Here is a 15,339-nt window from a genome sequence, read left to right as displayed (position 1 = left end):
CTCGGGAAGTTGGCACCTCCTTTTCTTTCTCTTTGCATCCCAGCCACCACGAGGGGAGCAGCCATTATGTCCAGCCTTAATGCAGGACCCAAGGCAGAGGAGTCAAGCAACTGAGGATGAAATCATGGGCTAAGAGAAGTTTTTCCTCCTTTGGGTTGTTATCTCTGGTGCCTTACTGCAGCAGCTGAAAGCTGACTGACACAGATTTCCATTGCCTTCTATGATTGATTGATTGACTCGTTTTGCGGGGTTGGTGGTCAAGGCCAGGGCCTTTCATATCTCATGCTAAGTGGTTGCTCTTTACCCATGGGAGCCGTCTCCCCGCCCCCTGTGTGCCTTCTGAAAAAGCAAATGGTGTTTGATAAACTGGCAAATACTAGCACAGGTAAACAGAGACAGAGAGACGGAGAGAGACAGAGACAAAGAGAGAATGAAAAAAACAAAGTGTGAGACACATGGCTTTTAGGGTGTGTGCTCAGTGAATGTCAGTTGTTGCTATTGCCAAGAACCTTCCTTAGCTGGGTACTGGAGGTGCTGATGGAAGACAGAAAAACAAAAACAAAAACAAACAACAACAACAACAACAACAAAAACAACAACCCAAAACACAGCAGAAGAAGGTGAGAAGGTGTTTGTATCACCATTTGGAAGTAGAGATAGTTGCTGTCCAGAGAATGGATTGGACAGAGAATGGTTTACTTTAGATCTGGGGCATTTTTTTCATGTGTTTTGATTGTTTATTATTGTTATTATTTTGTTTATGGTTTGATACGTGAGAGGTGAGGAAGGATTGGGGAGATAAACTCTGTTATAAAGTAACAGGGTAAAAGTTTCTTCCCCTTGTCTCAGCTGAAGCCATCTTTAATGTCTACCCCCTGCCCTGAAAGGTCCCATGGGAAAGCATCCACTCCTGTTCCAGAAACTCAGGGTTGAGATGCCCCAGCTATCACAGTCACTGGCTTCTGTTAAACGGCTGGCTTGCCCCTGCAACTGACAACCAGGATGTAGTTTTTCTGTGTTCTTTGTCTTCAGAAACTTGCCATGCTATGCATTCTGTGGGGCTGCTCTGTGAGAAGTATCTCTCCTGGCGGCCCCTCTCCTGCTTAATACAGACTCTAAATGTGAATTCTGGTCCTGCTGAAGTTTCTGAGCTTTTACCGCATAAAATGAAAGCAAGCTATTGTCTGGGATTTTGAAAGTAATCAATGACTAAATCTGGCAAGATACTTAGGAAACTGGCTCATTTAGGGCAGAGAGACATCTTTGCTTTCCGCTTTCCTTTCATTTTACTGTCTTGTCTCTTAAGAAAACACTGGGACATATTTATAAATCAATACTATTGCTGCTCCTACCTCTGCCACAAAACACCATTGACTCACTTTCCATGTTAGTTCAAGACAGGCTGGCTTCAGCTAGAAATCTCAGTGCTATCTCTTCCAGATTAAATCACTTTCACTGTTAAAAAGTGTAAGATCTTTTCTGTGGCTCAAAAACTGTCAAATAGCCAAACAGTCTTTGGCAGGGGGTAGGGGATGGGGAGCAGTTATTTGTTAATTCTGGAAACCAAAATACGTACAGTTTTGGTCCCTCCACTTTAGCAACTTTTGGTGCTTGTGGACAATCCCCTGAAGATTTAGCAGGTTCGAGGGATGACTTACTTGGATCACATCATCCACTTCAGCTCTGATAAGAGGACCAAGAATGCCAAGGTGCTCCTCGTATTCCGCACGAGGATCACGTCTGGTGAAAGTGCTATCAACGTATTTCCTGAAAACAACTTTCTTGTATGTGGTGTCCTTTGGAGTGTGGTCAGTGTCTTCATTGTCCATTTCGCTAAAATTACAGCAACAACATTCATTTAAAAAAAGAAAGTAAAGACTGTTGAAAACATTTAGGAGAGATGTGTCAGTGGTTAAGAGAACTGGCTGCCCTTCCAGAGGACCTAGGTTTGGTTCCCAGCACCTACTTTGGGCAGCTTACAATCACTTGTAACTCCAGTTCTAGGGGATATTCTGGCCTTTGATGGTCCCAGGCACACACATGGCTCACATACATATATGCAGGCACTCATACATATAAATAAAAGAAAAATAAAAAAATGCTAGAAGAATTTAAGAAATAATCTGGTTGGTAACTAGCATATTTATTTAATAACCACTTCATGGATAAGTTAATAAATATATGTAAATGAAAATACAGATGACTACATATGTTTTAATTCCCAAGCTCAAATATAATTTCTTAGGTAAGACTTCCTAGTATCTTTTGGACTATGTCAAGTCTCATTTCTTGTATATACATAGTCTACATAGTAAATTCTAGTCTACACAGTAAATTCCTGTTAGTCCTAAAGTATTTCTACAGCATTTATAACAATTTGATGGATAAATGTCTTTTACCTTGAGTGGCCATTCTTAGCTTTGATTTTGCTAAACCATAATTATCCCCAAGCTTTTAGACACAGGTCTGAACAAAGATTTTCATGACAGGACATCTGAGACACAGGTAACCAAACACAAATGGATAGACGAGATTCGATTCATGCAACATCAGACAGAAGATTATGTGCAACAGAGGAAACAGTCAAGAGAATTAAGAGAAAATCTATATAACAGGAGAACACATATTGGTTAGCATATATCTGATAAGAAGTCAATATCTAAAATATATAAAGAACTCAAACAAGAGCAAAAATATTAGTTAATAATAGGTAAAACATACATATACATTATTATTATTAACTAGTACATAATTAATATCATATTAATTTTTAACATATAGTATATATAAAATTTTGACATATTATTAAAAGAAGAATTAGAAATTGCCAACAAATATATAAAATGCTCACATTCCTTTTTTTTTTTAATTTTTTGAGACAAGATTTCTCTTTGTAGCCCTGGCTTTCCTGAAAATCACTCTGTGAACCAGGCTGGCCTTGAACTCAGAGATCTGCCTGCCGCTGCCTCACTAGTGCTGGGATTAACAGTGTGTGCCACCCCTGCCCAGCACTCATACTCTTAATAACCAAGAAATGAAAATTAAAGCCCAAGGACAACACTTTTAAATCTGTTAAGATGGTGATTATAGGATCAGTGTTGACATGCATATGGAAAAAAAGAAACCCTTTAAAACTGAAAAAAAATGTGATATGAATCTGAATTAATTTTTAGCACATTATAAAAAATAGCTGAGAAGCTCCTCAAAAATTAAAATAGAGCTATAACATACATTGAAGTTTCATTCTCTCTCTCTCTCTCCCTCTCTCTCTCAACAGGGTTTAACTGTGTACCACTAGCTAGCCTTGAAGTCACTACATTAAATAGACCAAGCTGGCACTGAACTCATAAAGATCTGCCCGGGCCTGCCACCCAGGTGCTCTTATGCCTGGATGGAAGCCTCATTTTTGGTCATAGAATTGGAGTGAAACTTGTACACCAAGGAAACAGCTACACTCTACATTACTACAGCATTATTTACAATAGCCCAAAATAGAATTAACTAAGTGTCTCTCAATAGATGGATAAAATTATGTGTGTGTGTATATATATATGAATAAAGGAAATTATATATGTGTAAATATATGAATTAAATTATATATAAGAATAAGGAAAGTTATGTATGTATATATATTAATGTGTACACACACATACATATATACATAGACACACACAATGGAATACTATACAGCATTTACAAAGAAGAAAATTTGTTTCATGCTGCTAAATGAAGTGATCCAGACACAGAAAGACAAAATACAAGGCATAGTTTCACTCATATGGGGGAATCTGAAAACAGTGAACTCATAGAAGCAGAGTAAAATAGTGGTCAGCAGAGACTTTGCGAGAAGAGAACTGGGAAGATGTTGGTCAAAAGAGACCAAATTCTGTTTACCTAGCAAGAGTAACCGGAGATCTTCTATCCAGCATGGCGATGATTAATCATTGTGTATAATGTTACATAATATAGCCCTGAACACTGGCGAGAGTAAGTTTCAAGTGTTCTCTCGCAGAAAACAGGTGTATGATGTAATGTTTGTGTCATTAGCTTGGGCTACTTCCATGTCTCTGGAAACCCCTCCTGCTGGCGCCATCAGTACATACAAACAGCAGGAACGACGACAACAAAACTTGAGGCACGTGTCATAGGAAATCCCACTGGGCAATGGAATGAACTGATGGTTTAAGCGTGTCACAACCTGCTCGGATCTCTGAAGAATTATGTTCGCTGGTGAAAAAAGCCAGTCCTCCAAGATCACATGTTGCATGACACCAATTATACAGTGGTCACGAAGGGACGAAATGAGGGAAATAGAGATCTGAGCAGTGGCTGCAGGAGGGGTGTGGTGGGAGGAAAGTATGTGTGTGTGTGTTTGTGTGTAGATGAAAATGTTCTCTCTAATGACATCAGCAAGGTCCATATCCTGTTTGTAGTATATTATAGTTTTCTAAGAGACTAGCACTGGGAAAAACCAGGCAGAACATACAAGGGAATTTTGTTATTTCTCACAACTGTGTGTGAATCAAAATAAAAGCCTTAATTAAAATGTAAATATAGCATTATTTCCCATGGAGCCTATCAACTGAGCACGAGGACAAAGGACATAAAATTCTCTTATAGACTCAAATTTTCCAGGTGTATGGAAATAAGCCAAAAACTCATCCTTCAAACTCGTGCTGGTCATTGTATTATTATTCCAAAAATAATGTAGAACCTTATTTTGCTTTTCCCCCTGTATTTATTCCTTAAGGACCCCATCCATCCACACGGCCTCACAGAACACATGGGGCAGGCAAAACAACTCTTCCAGGGATATGAGCCAGTTTTGGGCCCAGGATGTGAGATTTTGAAAACAAAACAAAACAAAACAAAACAAAACAACAACAACAACAACAAAAAACCCAACCCAATCCAACCCAACCCAACCCAAACCAAACCAAACCAAACCAAACCAAAACAAACCAAACCAAACCAAACCAAAACAAAACAAAACAAAACAAAACTGGCTTCCTCCCTTTCTAACCTGTGTAAAAACTACATCCAGTCTCCCTGAGTTTTGGCTCAGAAATATTCAGATAAAGAGTTTATTCCTATGTAATAATGGGCACTGCACTTAAGTGAGAAATCACGGTCATGGGAAAAGCCTTTTAAAGAATTCTAAGGAAGAATGCCAGGCATCGTATGCATTTTCCAAGATGGGTCAGTCTTAATGTACATTGCATTTCCCCACTATAATTACACTTTTTAAATATTACTGGGGCGGCCTTTTTAAAACCATGAGCCGTTTATTGTGCACGTCACCCAGATATATCCGGATGCATCTGTAGTTTACGAATGACTGTTGTCCCATTCGTCTCTCTGTCTTCATCCTAGAACACAGGCCCCAGCCCAGGGAGGCTCTCTATCCCTCAGCGACACTGAATTGAAAATGATATTAAAAATAAGAGTTAATGGATCTCTTAGAAATATTAACGCAAATGGAGATTTCTACATTAACGTTTAGATTTGAAGCCCACCTCAGTTAAACCATGTTGGTCAGCAGACAGTTATGCATGAGTGAAGGTCTGTAGCAGAACAAGAAAAGGAAAGGAGCATGTGTGGTCGGTGGACATGAACCAGGAGGAGAGATTGATTCAGCCATAGGAGAGCACAGTCTTCCACAGTAATGGTTCTTACTTTGCCTAAGTGTCATTTAAAACGTAGATGCTAATATTGGAAATGACGCAGGACATATCACAGGCCCGGTTGAAACAGGGTACTCAGACTATGTAAACTATAATTCTTTTCAGAATCATCTCTGAACTGTTGTAGGTGATTTTCATAGCAGTGCTGGAAAAAAAAAAAAAAAGAGAATATAAAGAGAGAAAACTAGCCAAACCTTTGTGCAAACTTTGAATAATCCCAGGATACTTCTTCAGCCGCAATATAATAGAACTTTTTGTTCCCACCATGGCCTCGGAGGTACCATGCCGCAATAGTGTCGGGATTTCTGGAGGAGTTGACATCTGTCCTGGTGTCTGTTCTGTAGGGGTCATTATAGGTGACATAATAGTCCTCGGCATAATCATCATCGTCGTCAATGCTTTGTAGCTCCTGAGTTGGAATGATCTCAATGTCGTCTCCATCAACTCTACTGAGACCTACTACAACAAGAGGGTTAACTTTCTTTGACACAGAGGTGTTACTGAGCATGGGAAATGGCAGGAGATCTGGATGGGGAAGAGTCTGATTCAGTTCTGGAAGAGGTGAAGACGGACCAGAATCTGAAGGGTAGGATGCTTGGCTGGGCTCTGTGGAGGCTGTTGTGTGACTGTGATTAAGAGGAAGGTTTGTCTGGATGAGGTCTGGAGAGAGGGTCACCTGACTGAGATCTGGAGATAGCATTATCTCATCAAAATCTGGAGAGAGGGTCAAGAGGCCGAGCTCTGGGGCAAGGGTGGCCTGGCTGTTGTTTGAAGAGAGGAGGATTTGATCCAAGTCTGGGGAAAGGAATGTCTGACCGAATTCTGGAGAGAGGCTGAGGAGGCTAAGGTCTTGTGGGGAGGTTTCCTGGTTGTCATCTGGAGAAAGGGGCACCTGACCCAGGTCTGTGGAGGAGGTCTCCTGGTTGTCATCTATGGAAAGGGGCACCTGACCCAGGTCTGTGGTGGAGGTCTCCTGGTTGTCATCTATGGAAAGGGGCACCTGACCCAGGTCTCTGGAGGAGGTCTCCTGGTTGTCATCTAGAGAAAGGGGCACCTGACCCAGGTCTCTGGAGGAGGTCTCCTGGTTGTCATCTATGGAAAGGGGCACCTGACCCAGGCCTGTGGAGGAGGTCTCCTGGTTGTCATCTGGAGAAAGGGGCACCTGACCCAGGTCTGTGGAGGAAGTCTCCTGGTTGTCATCTGGAGAAAGGGGCACCTGACCCAGGTCTGTGGAGGAGGTCTCCTGGTTGTCATCTATGGAAAGGGGCACCTGACTCAGGTCTGTGGAGGAGGTCTCCTGGTTGTCATCTGGAGAAAGGGGCACCTGACCCAGGTCTGTGGAGGAGGTCTCCTGGTTGTCATCTATGGAAAGGGGCACCTGACTCAGGTCTGTGGAGGAGCTCTCCTGGTTGTCATCTGGAGAAAGGGGCACCTGAACCAGGTCTGGGGAAATAATTGTCTGATTTAATTCTGGAGAGATGGCAAAAAGGCTTAAGTCTGAGTAAGGTATTGTTTGGCCATCGTCTGAAGAGAGAGATGAGTTTTGACTTTGGTCTGGAAAGAAAGATGTTTGAGCAATATCATCAGGGTAGGATTCATGGCTTAGGTCATAATCAGGGCTCTCGCTGGGCTCTGGAGGAGAGGATTCGTGGCTAGGGTCTGTGGTAGAGTGTGTTTGAGCAATGTCTTGGGCAGGAAGTGTTGGAGAGTGTTCCTCTGGGGGCACTGACTGATGAGGATCTAAAGGGGAGCTCATCTGCTCAGTGTCATTTGAGGGATTCTGATTATGGCCAGGAAGGAACCTGTCAATACTCATTGGAGGGGAAGTCTGATTCAGGTCTCTGGCAAGAGCTGTTTCATTGGGCTTGTGGAGTAACAGTGAGTGATTAAAGCTTCTATCCAAAAGTGGGGGGTAGCCATGTCCTCTCAGAGGGTGAAAGCTCCTTGGAGAGAGAAGACCATGAGGTGCAAGCTTCCGATGCTTCTTCTTCCGTGTCCTGATGAATACCTGTCCTTTCTTTAAGCCACTGTGTCCTCCCTCCTGCCTTACTGGTGGAGGTTTATGTCCAGCACCAGAAAACGTGGCGAGACCACTTAGCTTTCCTGTTGTGTTTGTGTGGGAGGCGCTATCTCCCCAAGGTGTTGAGGTATTCTGATTTTGAGGGCTGTTCGGCAGCTTATCCACAGCTGTGTCTTCACCATTTGCTGGTATTGTCTCATAATTACCCTTTTCAGAAGCAACATGCCATTCTCTGCCCCAAAATTTAGATGCGCTCTTTTGGTTTAAGAGCAATAAATCACTAGGAATGTCTTCCCCAGGCCTTCTTCTGGGATAAATATTCCTTGGGTTTGAACGCCTCCTGGTTTTTTGGGCCGGTGCGTTCATCTGGGAGAACCTGTGCTTCTTCATGTGGGGTCTTTCATGCTTAGCCTGTTCTTGACTCCCTGATCCTTTTGCACCAAAGGGAAGTAGGTGTATCACTGTGATGTCAGACTGTGGATCTTCTGTATCATTTTCATAATATGAGCTGGAATGATGTTCTATGAAAGGCTTGAGAACTGAGTTCTCATCTAAACCAGTGAGGGTACCAGATCCTGAGCCAGGAAGGGTTCTTTGAGATTCTTTGAGGTTATTATTGGTGATCCTACTAAGGTTTCTTGGAGATTTTGAGTCAATAACTCTGTCTATGCTTGGAGATGTGAACTCGGAACTGTTCTCCAGAGCAAGAGCAGTGAGATTGAACTCATCTTCCTCCTGATTCAATGATGTGTTTCTGTATGACCTAATTCCCAGTAATGTAGCCAAATCATACTGGTAATCAAGATCATCGTCTATGCCAGGCACATCTTCTGAAGAGGAGTCGTGAATTTTCCTAGTTGTCATGGATGTAGGTGCAGGAGGTGCATAAATGTCATATGGGTCTTCGTAGTCGTCATTCCGAACACACTTAACATCCCTGAATCTCAGTCTTAGGTTTTTGTGTCTTGGATTGGAATTCATGGAGGCTAACATCCAAGTTCCTTTCAGAAGAGAGACAGAGAAGAGAATGCTGAAAGCTCAGGAAGAGTTACAAAAGCACTAGGATCTGTCAGGGAAACAATCTCTAGTGCATTTTAGCCAGAGGTAACCACATCTGAGCTATGGAGCAGGCTATTCAAGAATGGCAAGTACCTGACCCACATTGACATAAGGAAAAACACCAAGAACAAAATGTTTGGGAAATTTTAGAAATGTAACTTGGCAACATTTTGGCATCTAACCACAAGATCAGTGTACTTTTAGGCTAGGGTATTAGTATTGATCAGTGGAGACTAAGGAGAAAAACAGACCTTCAGTTTGGATTGTTGCTGTTTTTTAATATATCAAGAAAAGCAAGAGGTGTGTGGGGGAATCTATGATAAAATGGACCTTGAAAATAATTAACATCTTCTTAGTTGTACGGAAATAAATAACATCTTCTTATTCTGTCTGAGACTTGGAGTTTGGGAGATGATGATGAGGTTGTCTTCCCACACAAAAAAGGAATATTTAGGTATTTCTAGGGAATGATGTATGTGGGCACAGGATGTTTCTGAGTCACTTTGAAAGTGAATTACTGACACACCGAGGGGTGACCTGGGAAATCTCCAATCGTACCCACTTGTTTCATGCTGGGGACTTGGCACATCTTACAACCAGGAGCTGACAAGCTACTTAAGGCTTAAAGAGGGCAGGTAACCTGTCTAAAGTTGAAAAACGCTGGGTGGCAGAGCAGGATTTGAGCTTGGGTCTTCCATGCCACCCCTGTCTCTGAAGCAACCTCCAAGGTCTCTTGAATGGTTGCTTAACTGTGGGTGGGATGGGACTACTAAGAAGCTGAAAAGTGGGTCTGGAGAGATAGTTCAGCTAGCACCAGGGCCTAAGTTTGATCTCCAGAATCCATGTTAAGAAAAAAAAAAAAAAAAGGTAGGCAGGCATAGTAGCACATGTTTGTAATAGCAGCAGCTCTAAGGAGGTGGCATAGGTAGGTCCTTGGAGCCCACTAGACAGTAACTTTAGCAGCCTATTTGACAAATTCCATAATTCCATGCAGTGTTTCATAAAAAAGTGGCTAATACTTGAATGACATCAAAGGCTGTTTTCATGGCTAATATCTTCATGTGGCTTCTTCATGTTTACATTTTTTTTCCTGCCATGCTATGCGTTTACTGTACAGTTGTCCCAGAGATGTGCAAATGTAATGGACGTGAAACTGGTTCTATTTGTGCCCTGAGTTTCCCACCTATAAACCAATAGAAGCAGTGTAAGGCAAATCTCAGGAAGTCCTGGAGACACACCAGGAGTGGTGATAATGGAGCACTCAGCTCTGCCCAAGACCCCATCAGCTTTCTCTGTAAGCATTCACCCTCCTCCTCACCAATGTTATCCATTGTGACAGTCACGGATTCACCGTGCATGGGGAACAGGGTCAAGGTGTCCTCGTGCCTCTTCCCGTAGATGAATGAGTGTCCAGTGAAGTGGATGGTCAAAATATCGTCTTGAGTTCCCACACTGCAGAAGTGCCACTGGACAGTGTCATCAAAACAGAATCCTAGAGTGGATATGCTCTCAGGCACGTAGCCATTGATAGCTGAAAGAGGAAAAGCTGTCAAATGCCAGTCCTGGGCAACAGGAGGACCCATGTCTAATTATAACCAAGACAAATGTCCCGAAGTTCATTCGGCTGCATTAAAGCGGCGATTAATAAAAAGCAAGATTTATAAGATCTAATGTGTCAGGAAGTCATATTCAGCTTCCCAAATGATGGCTGACACTCCTGAGTTAGCTGGTAGGGGGGGGGCAGGGGGAAAGTCAGCATAAAAACAAAACCTTTCACTCATGTTGATTTAATCATTCATCCACCAAGCAAATATAAAGTGTTAATTATGCTCTGTCATAAATATATTCTCATAATAGATTTAGATTGTCCAGGATGTGTCTATGAGAAGACAGGTCTCTATATAAGAACTTTATCTTCTTGACATAGTAGTTGTGAGTAAAATGAACGTCACAAAAGAAAGCTTATTTACTACGTTTGTCATTGAGACCTATCTGTAACCTACAGTTCACCTAACAGTTTCCATTCACGTATTGAATATTGAATGGAAACTGTTTAGGTAGCTTCTCTATTTCCACATGTACTGAATATGGTAACCCAATTAAGATATGATTTATTTGAGGGCACAGTCTACACACCCAGGTGACCGCTGTGACCACAGTCTTAGTGTGGTGTTTGACACTAAAAAAGTTTTAGTGACTGTGTACCAAATGTTACATGTTGAGTTGCTGGAGGTATGAGTTACTAGTCTCTATAGCATTCCAGACGCTTCTCTAAAAGGTCTAATGTGATAGACGCTGGCTGCATGTGGCTACTGAAATATCGGTGGGTTCCATTAACACGAGCTTTAGGGATCAAATACACACAGTACTGCAAAGACACTAATCAAACAAGTCTCATTTTCCCATTACATTCAAAAGTTTTAATACCTTTACGTAGTGAGATCCTGTCCCAAAATAACAGCAACGAAAAGATAGTGTCTGGAATATACTGAGCCGAGTAAAAACGCTATTCTAATTAATTTCACCTATTTCTCTTTACTTCTCGGTTTTATCAGAAATTTTTAAATTACGTGAGTGACGTGTGTAATTTGTGTCAGGCAGCGCTGGTCTAGAGCTACCCCAGGTCTATTGCCGAAAGGAAGTTACGTGGAGAAAGCTGAATGTGGCACCTGTCAGTACGGAAGCTACGCATAAACCATGGGGAAGCGTGCATTGAGATGACGGTTTGTCAGAAAAGGTGATGGAGGAAGTTTTCTGCTTGAGGAACAGTGTGTGTGTATGTGGGGGGAGCATTATTAGTGTCTGGGGGGGTGTTGCTTACGGATGCCATGGTGATCTTTGTCTCAGACAGTGAACTCTGGAGTCATAGCAAATGTCAGAGCTGTGCTCAGAGGGATGGCCTCTGGACTCCTCACGGCTCACTCACTCCAAACCTCTGCATATGCTTCCCTTCCTAGACGATTGGCGCCCGGACTCATTTTGCTTAGCTCCGGTTTGACAATGCTGCTTTCTTTAAAAAATATCTTATTTCTGTCCTGGCATCAACTGGAGAGTTTTTGCCATTCACATTTATAAAATCCTCAGGTTCCACTGATCAAACCCCTCAAAGCCTCCCCTCAAAGTCTTCTTCACTGCCTAGAGCATGTGCAGTTAAACACACACACACCTCACATCACACACACACCTCACCTCACACACACACACACACACACACACCACAGTCACACACATATACCACACCACACACACCACAGACAAACACACACATACCACATGATCACACATAGAATACAATCACTCAGATATAACCACGCCACACACACATACACCACACACACACACACACACCACACCACACAACACACATCACACACACAACGCATGTAACAAACACTTACACACACACACACACACACACACAGAAAGCAGACAGTCATCCTGACATAAAGGATCACCAGGCTTAGAGCCTTTTCGGAACGGGTCAGAGACTTTGGTCTTGTCGGGTATCCCATCACCGTGTCCTTCAGAGAGGGTGCTCTTTAGAGACGATGATGTCATCCTCACACTTTTGCCTTTGGGTACAGACACACTGCAACCACCACAGTGGAAAAGATGGATGGAAATGGGGGCTCCGACTTACTGCTCATGATGTTGGACTCATAGAACTTGGGGTCATCGCGCTTCACCTCATCAGGATTCTCACAAAACTTGTTGATGTTGTCCTCAATGTACCAGCTCTTGTTCTCATCAAATACAGCAAACACTGCCTGCTGTTCGATGTCGGCCGCCCTCTGCGGGGTGAAAGGGCAATGGTGAAAGCTCTTTGGCTGACAATTTCCCCACTGTCCCTGAGTCTAGAGAAGCCAAATATCAGACGCCCCCGAGAGGCGTTATCTACCAAATACTTGTCAGAGATAAAGCTAGCACATAAAAAACAACAGGAGGGTCAGAGAGAGAATTCAGTATAAATACCCAGAGGAAAAATTCCATCTTAGTACGGCACGGCACCTGTAAGTCAGTGCGTGTCTGTAATCGGACACTTTTCAAAATGAATGACTGCATGTGTTCCAAATGAGTGAAAAAAACATGAGCAGAAGTTTGCAACAGGGAAGCCCGCACCCTTCCTTTCCTGTGTCCTTTACTGCTTTAATAAACCAAGCTCTTGCAAATGTTTTGCTTTTTCTAGACATCTGCCTGTTTTGCATGCCTTTGGATAAGACCTCTCTCACGATTACCCAGCCTAATGGAAATTTTAGCTGAATAATAGGCAACCACTAATTGTCGGTGAAGATAAACTCAGAATGCTGTGATGTGATTCAGTTGGTGAAGTATTTGCCTAGCACACACAAAGCCCTAGGTTCAATTCCCAAAACCGGGAATGGTGGGATATGTCTCTAATCTTGGGACTCTGGAGGCACCGAAGTTCAAGGTTATCCTCGGCTACGTAACTAGTTTGAGGACTGCCTGAATTACAACAGAAACCTGTCTCAAAACAAACAAACAAACAAACAACAACCAAAACAAGAAGGTGGGCTGGAAAGATGGCTCAAATGGTTAAGAGCACTGGCTGATCTCTCAGAGGATGCAGGCTCATTTCCCATCTCCCACGTGCCAGTTCTCAACCATCTATAACCACAGCTCCAGGGGCTCTAACCTCCTCTTCTGCCCTCTGTGGGCACCAGGTATACACACTGTATGCAGACACACACGCAGGCAAGACACCCATGCACATAAAATAAAGTTAAAAAAAAAATAAACGAAGTGAAATGAAATAACATTTAAAAAGAAAAGAAAAAGAAGGAAAGGAAAAACAGTTTTAAAAAGTCCAAGGCTAGCCTGGGCTATATAGTGACTTTGAGGCCAAGCTCAGCTACATGAGAACATATTGCAAAATAAAAACGAACTCAGAAATCAGTCTCTTTGATCACATTCCTTGCTGTAACTAAGTCTCACCAAAGGACGATTTTTGACAGGCTCCAGCTTTACTAAAAATTGTGGCTCCAGCTTTCCTCGTTCTCAGCCCTCTCTCCTGTCTTTATTTCTTGCCTCTGACAACAACAAAGATTGGTACCAGGTTTACACTGAGTTCCTAAGCCACCCTGTAGACACATTTCTAGGAGAAGAATTAAAGAATTAAAGAAGCCCAAACGGCTTTTTCACCACACCGTCGATACCACCTGGCCTGGGGTTTGAATCTAAAATAACTTCCAGCACCACACTTGGGATGGATGTGCTTTCTGCAGTGAGAGTCCGGATGAGAAAAGACAGAGCAACAACATTCAAGATGACCCCCGCTGATAAATGTCCTCACACTGTTGCGCTAAAGGCTGTTGTTTAGTGTAATTTAGAAGGGAAACCCTCTTATCCAACAGTGAGACCTAATCTGTGCCAGCCAGGAGAGATTCCCATTTCAAAGGTTACTTTAAGGATAAAATACCTGTATGCCTCTCTGGTCCAGGGACCGGCTCTTACAAATTAGAAGCAGCCCTATTAGGCCGGAGGCAATGTCTCTTGTAACGTCCACATCACTGTAGTATGGCCTTGTTAGGCACTGGGCGTCATTATCCGTGGGTTCGTCAAACTCCAGGATGTTCCATTTGTAAGTGTAGGTTTCCCCTGGTTGGACTGGTCTGATCATGGTGTGACTGCCTGAAAGAAAAATACACACTATTGGTACTTAGGAAAATTATCTTACCATAGTAAACATCTGCCTTAGCTTTTATTTAGAGTAATTAATATGAAGAAAGACATACTTTGGTTACTTAACGCTTGACTGGAGATAGCACGTAGCTAGTTCAACACTTCTCCACTAGATGCCGCCAACGACACTCAGAAAGGAGAAATAGCCCTTCCACGCCTATTACTGACTGCACTGAGCAAATAGAGCAAGAGAGACTACGGAAGCCTGTTGAGGTGAAAAAGGTCCCACCTGAGGTGGAGGAAGAGTTGACTCCATCTTCGTAAGGAGAGAAGGTCACCCCGTGAGGGTAAATGCTGTAGGGTCGGCTGGCCATATTTTTGAACACAATCTACAAAGTGAAGTCATAGTTATTAGTTCATTATTTAAGGAGTGTTGGAAGAGAGGATGGCAGCGTCGCGTGCGTGCAAGTGTGGGCAGGTGTGCGTGTGACGCGCAGGTCTTCACCACGTTACCAGGTGTTTGCGCCTTTGGGAGAGTTTTACCTACAAAGATGGAAATCAGAAGTTTGTCTTTGGAGGACAAGGTTAGGAGAAATTACTCGCCCCTCCTGGCACCTCGCCCTCTCCCTTTCTTCTTTTAGACTGGACCACACCTACTCCTTTTTTCCCCTGCTTGTCAGGCTCCCTAGGATCACTGTCAATGAACGACCTTCCTGAAGGGCCCCAGTAGCCGGACCCTGAGTTCCAAATAGAATATGCTTAAGCTGAAGCTTAAAGCACTTTTGTGGAGCCAAAAGTGAGGGAAAGGAAGGAGAGAATCAGACGGGAGAAAGGCTTGGTCTGTTCTCAAATTAACAAAATGGGTTTTGTCTGGCTCATGATTTTCATAGCAGCCCTAATTGGCTTGTTAATCTTCAACAAACAACCTTAGCCTTA

The 15,339-nt window shown here is 42.9% G+C and overlaps 1 protein-coding gene across 1 annotated transcript in view; it reads right to left on the bottom strand.

The window, feature by feature from the left end:
* The window catches only part of F5 (coagulation factor V), a 66,884-nt gene that overhangs the window by 20,245 nt on the left and 31,300 nt on the right, over positions 1-15,339 (bottom strand). Inside the window, exons 9-14 of the mRNA XM_021639421.2 lie at positions 14,693-14,792; positions 14,201-14,412; positions 12,404-12,554; positions 10,082-10,294; positions 5,879-8,705; positions 1,659-1,833 (exon numbers count right to left, since the gene is read on the bottom strand). Of these exons, the coding sequence (XP_021495096.1) occupies positions 1,659-1,833; positions 5,879-8,705; positions 10,082-10,294; positions 12,404-12,554; positions 14,201-14,412; positions 14,693-14,792 (3,678 nt within the window). The remainder of the gene's footprint in view (positions 1-1,658; positions 1,834-5,878; positions 8,706-10,081; positions 10,295-12,403; positions 12,555-14,200; positions 14,413-14,692; positions 14,793-15,339) is intronic.

The sequence above is a fragment of the Meriones unguiculatus genome, chromosome 11, assembly GCF_030254825.1.
Source record: "Meriones unguiculatus strain TT.TT164.6M chromosome 11, Bangor_MerUng_6.1, whole genome shotgun sequence".
Classification (NCBI taxonomy): Eukaryota; Metazoa; Chordata; class Mammalia; order Rodentia; family Muridae; genus Meriones; species Meriones unguiculatus.
This window is presented reverse-complemented; position numbering and strand designations above follow the sequence as displayed.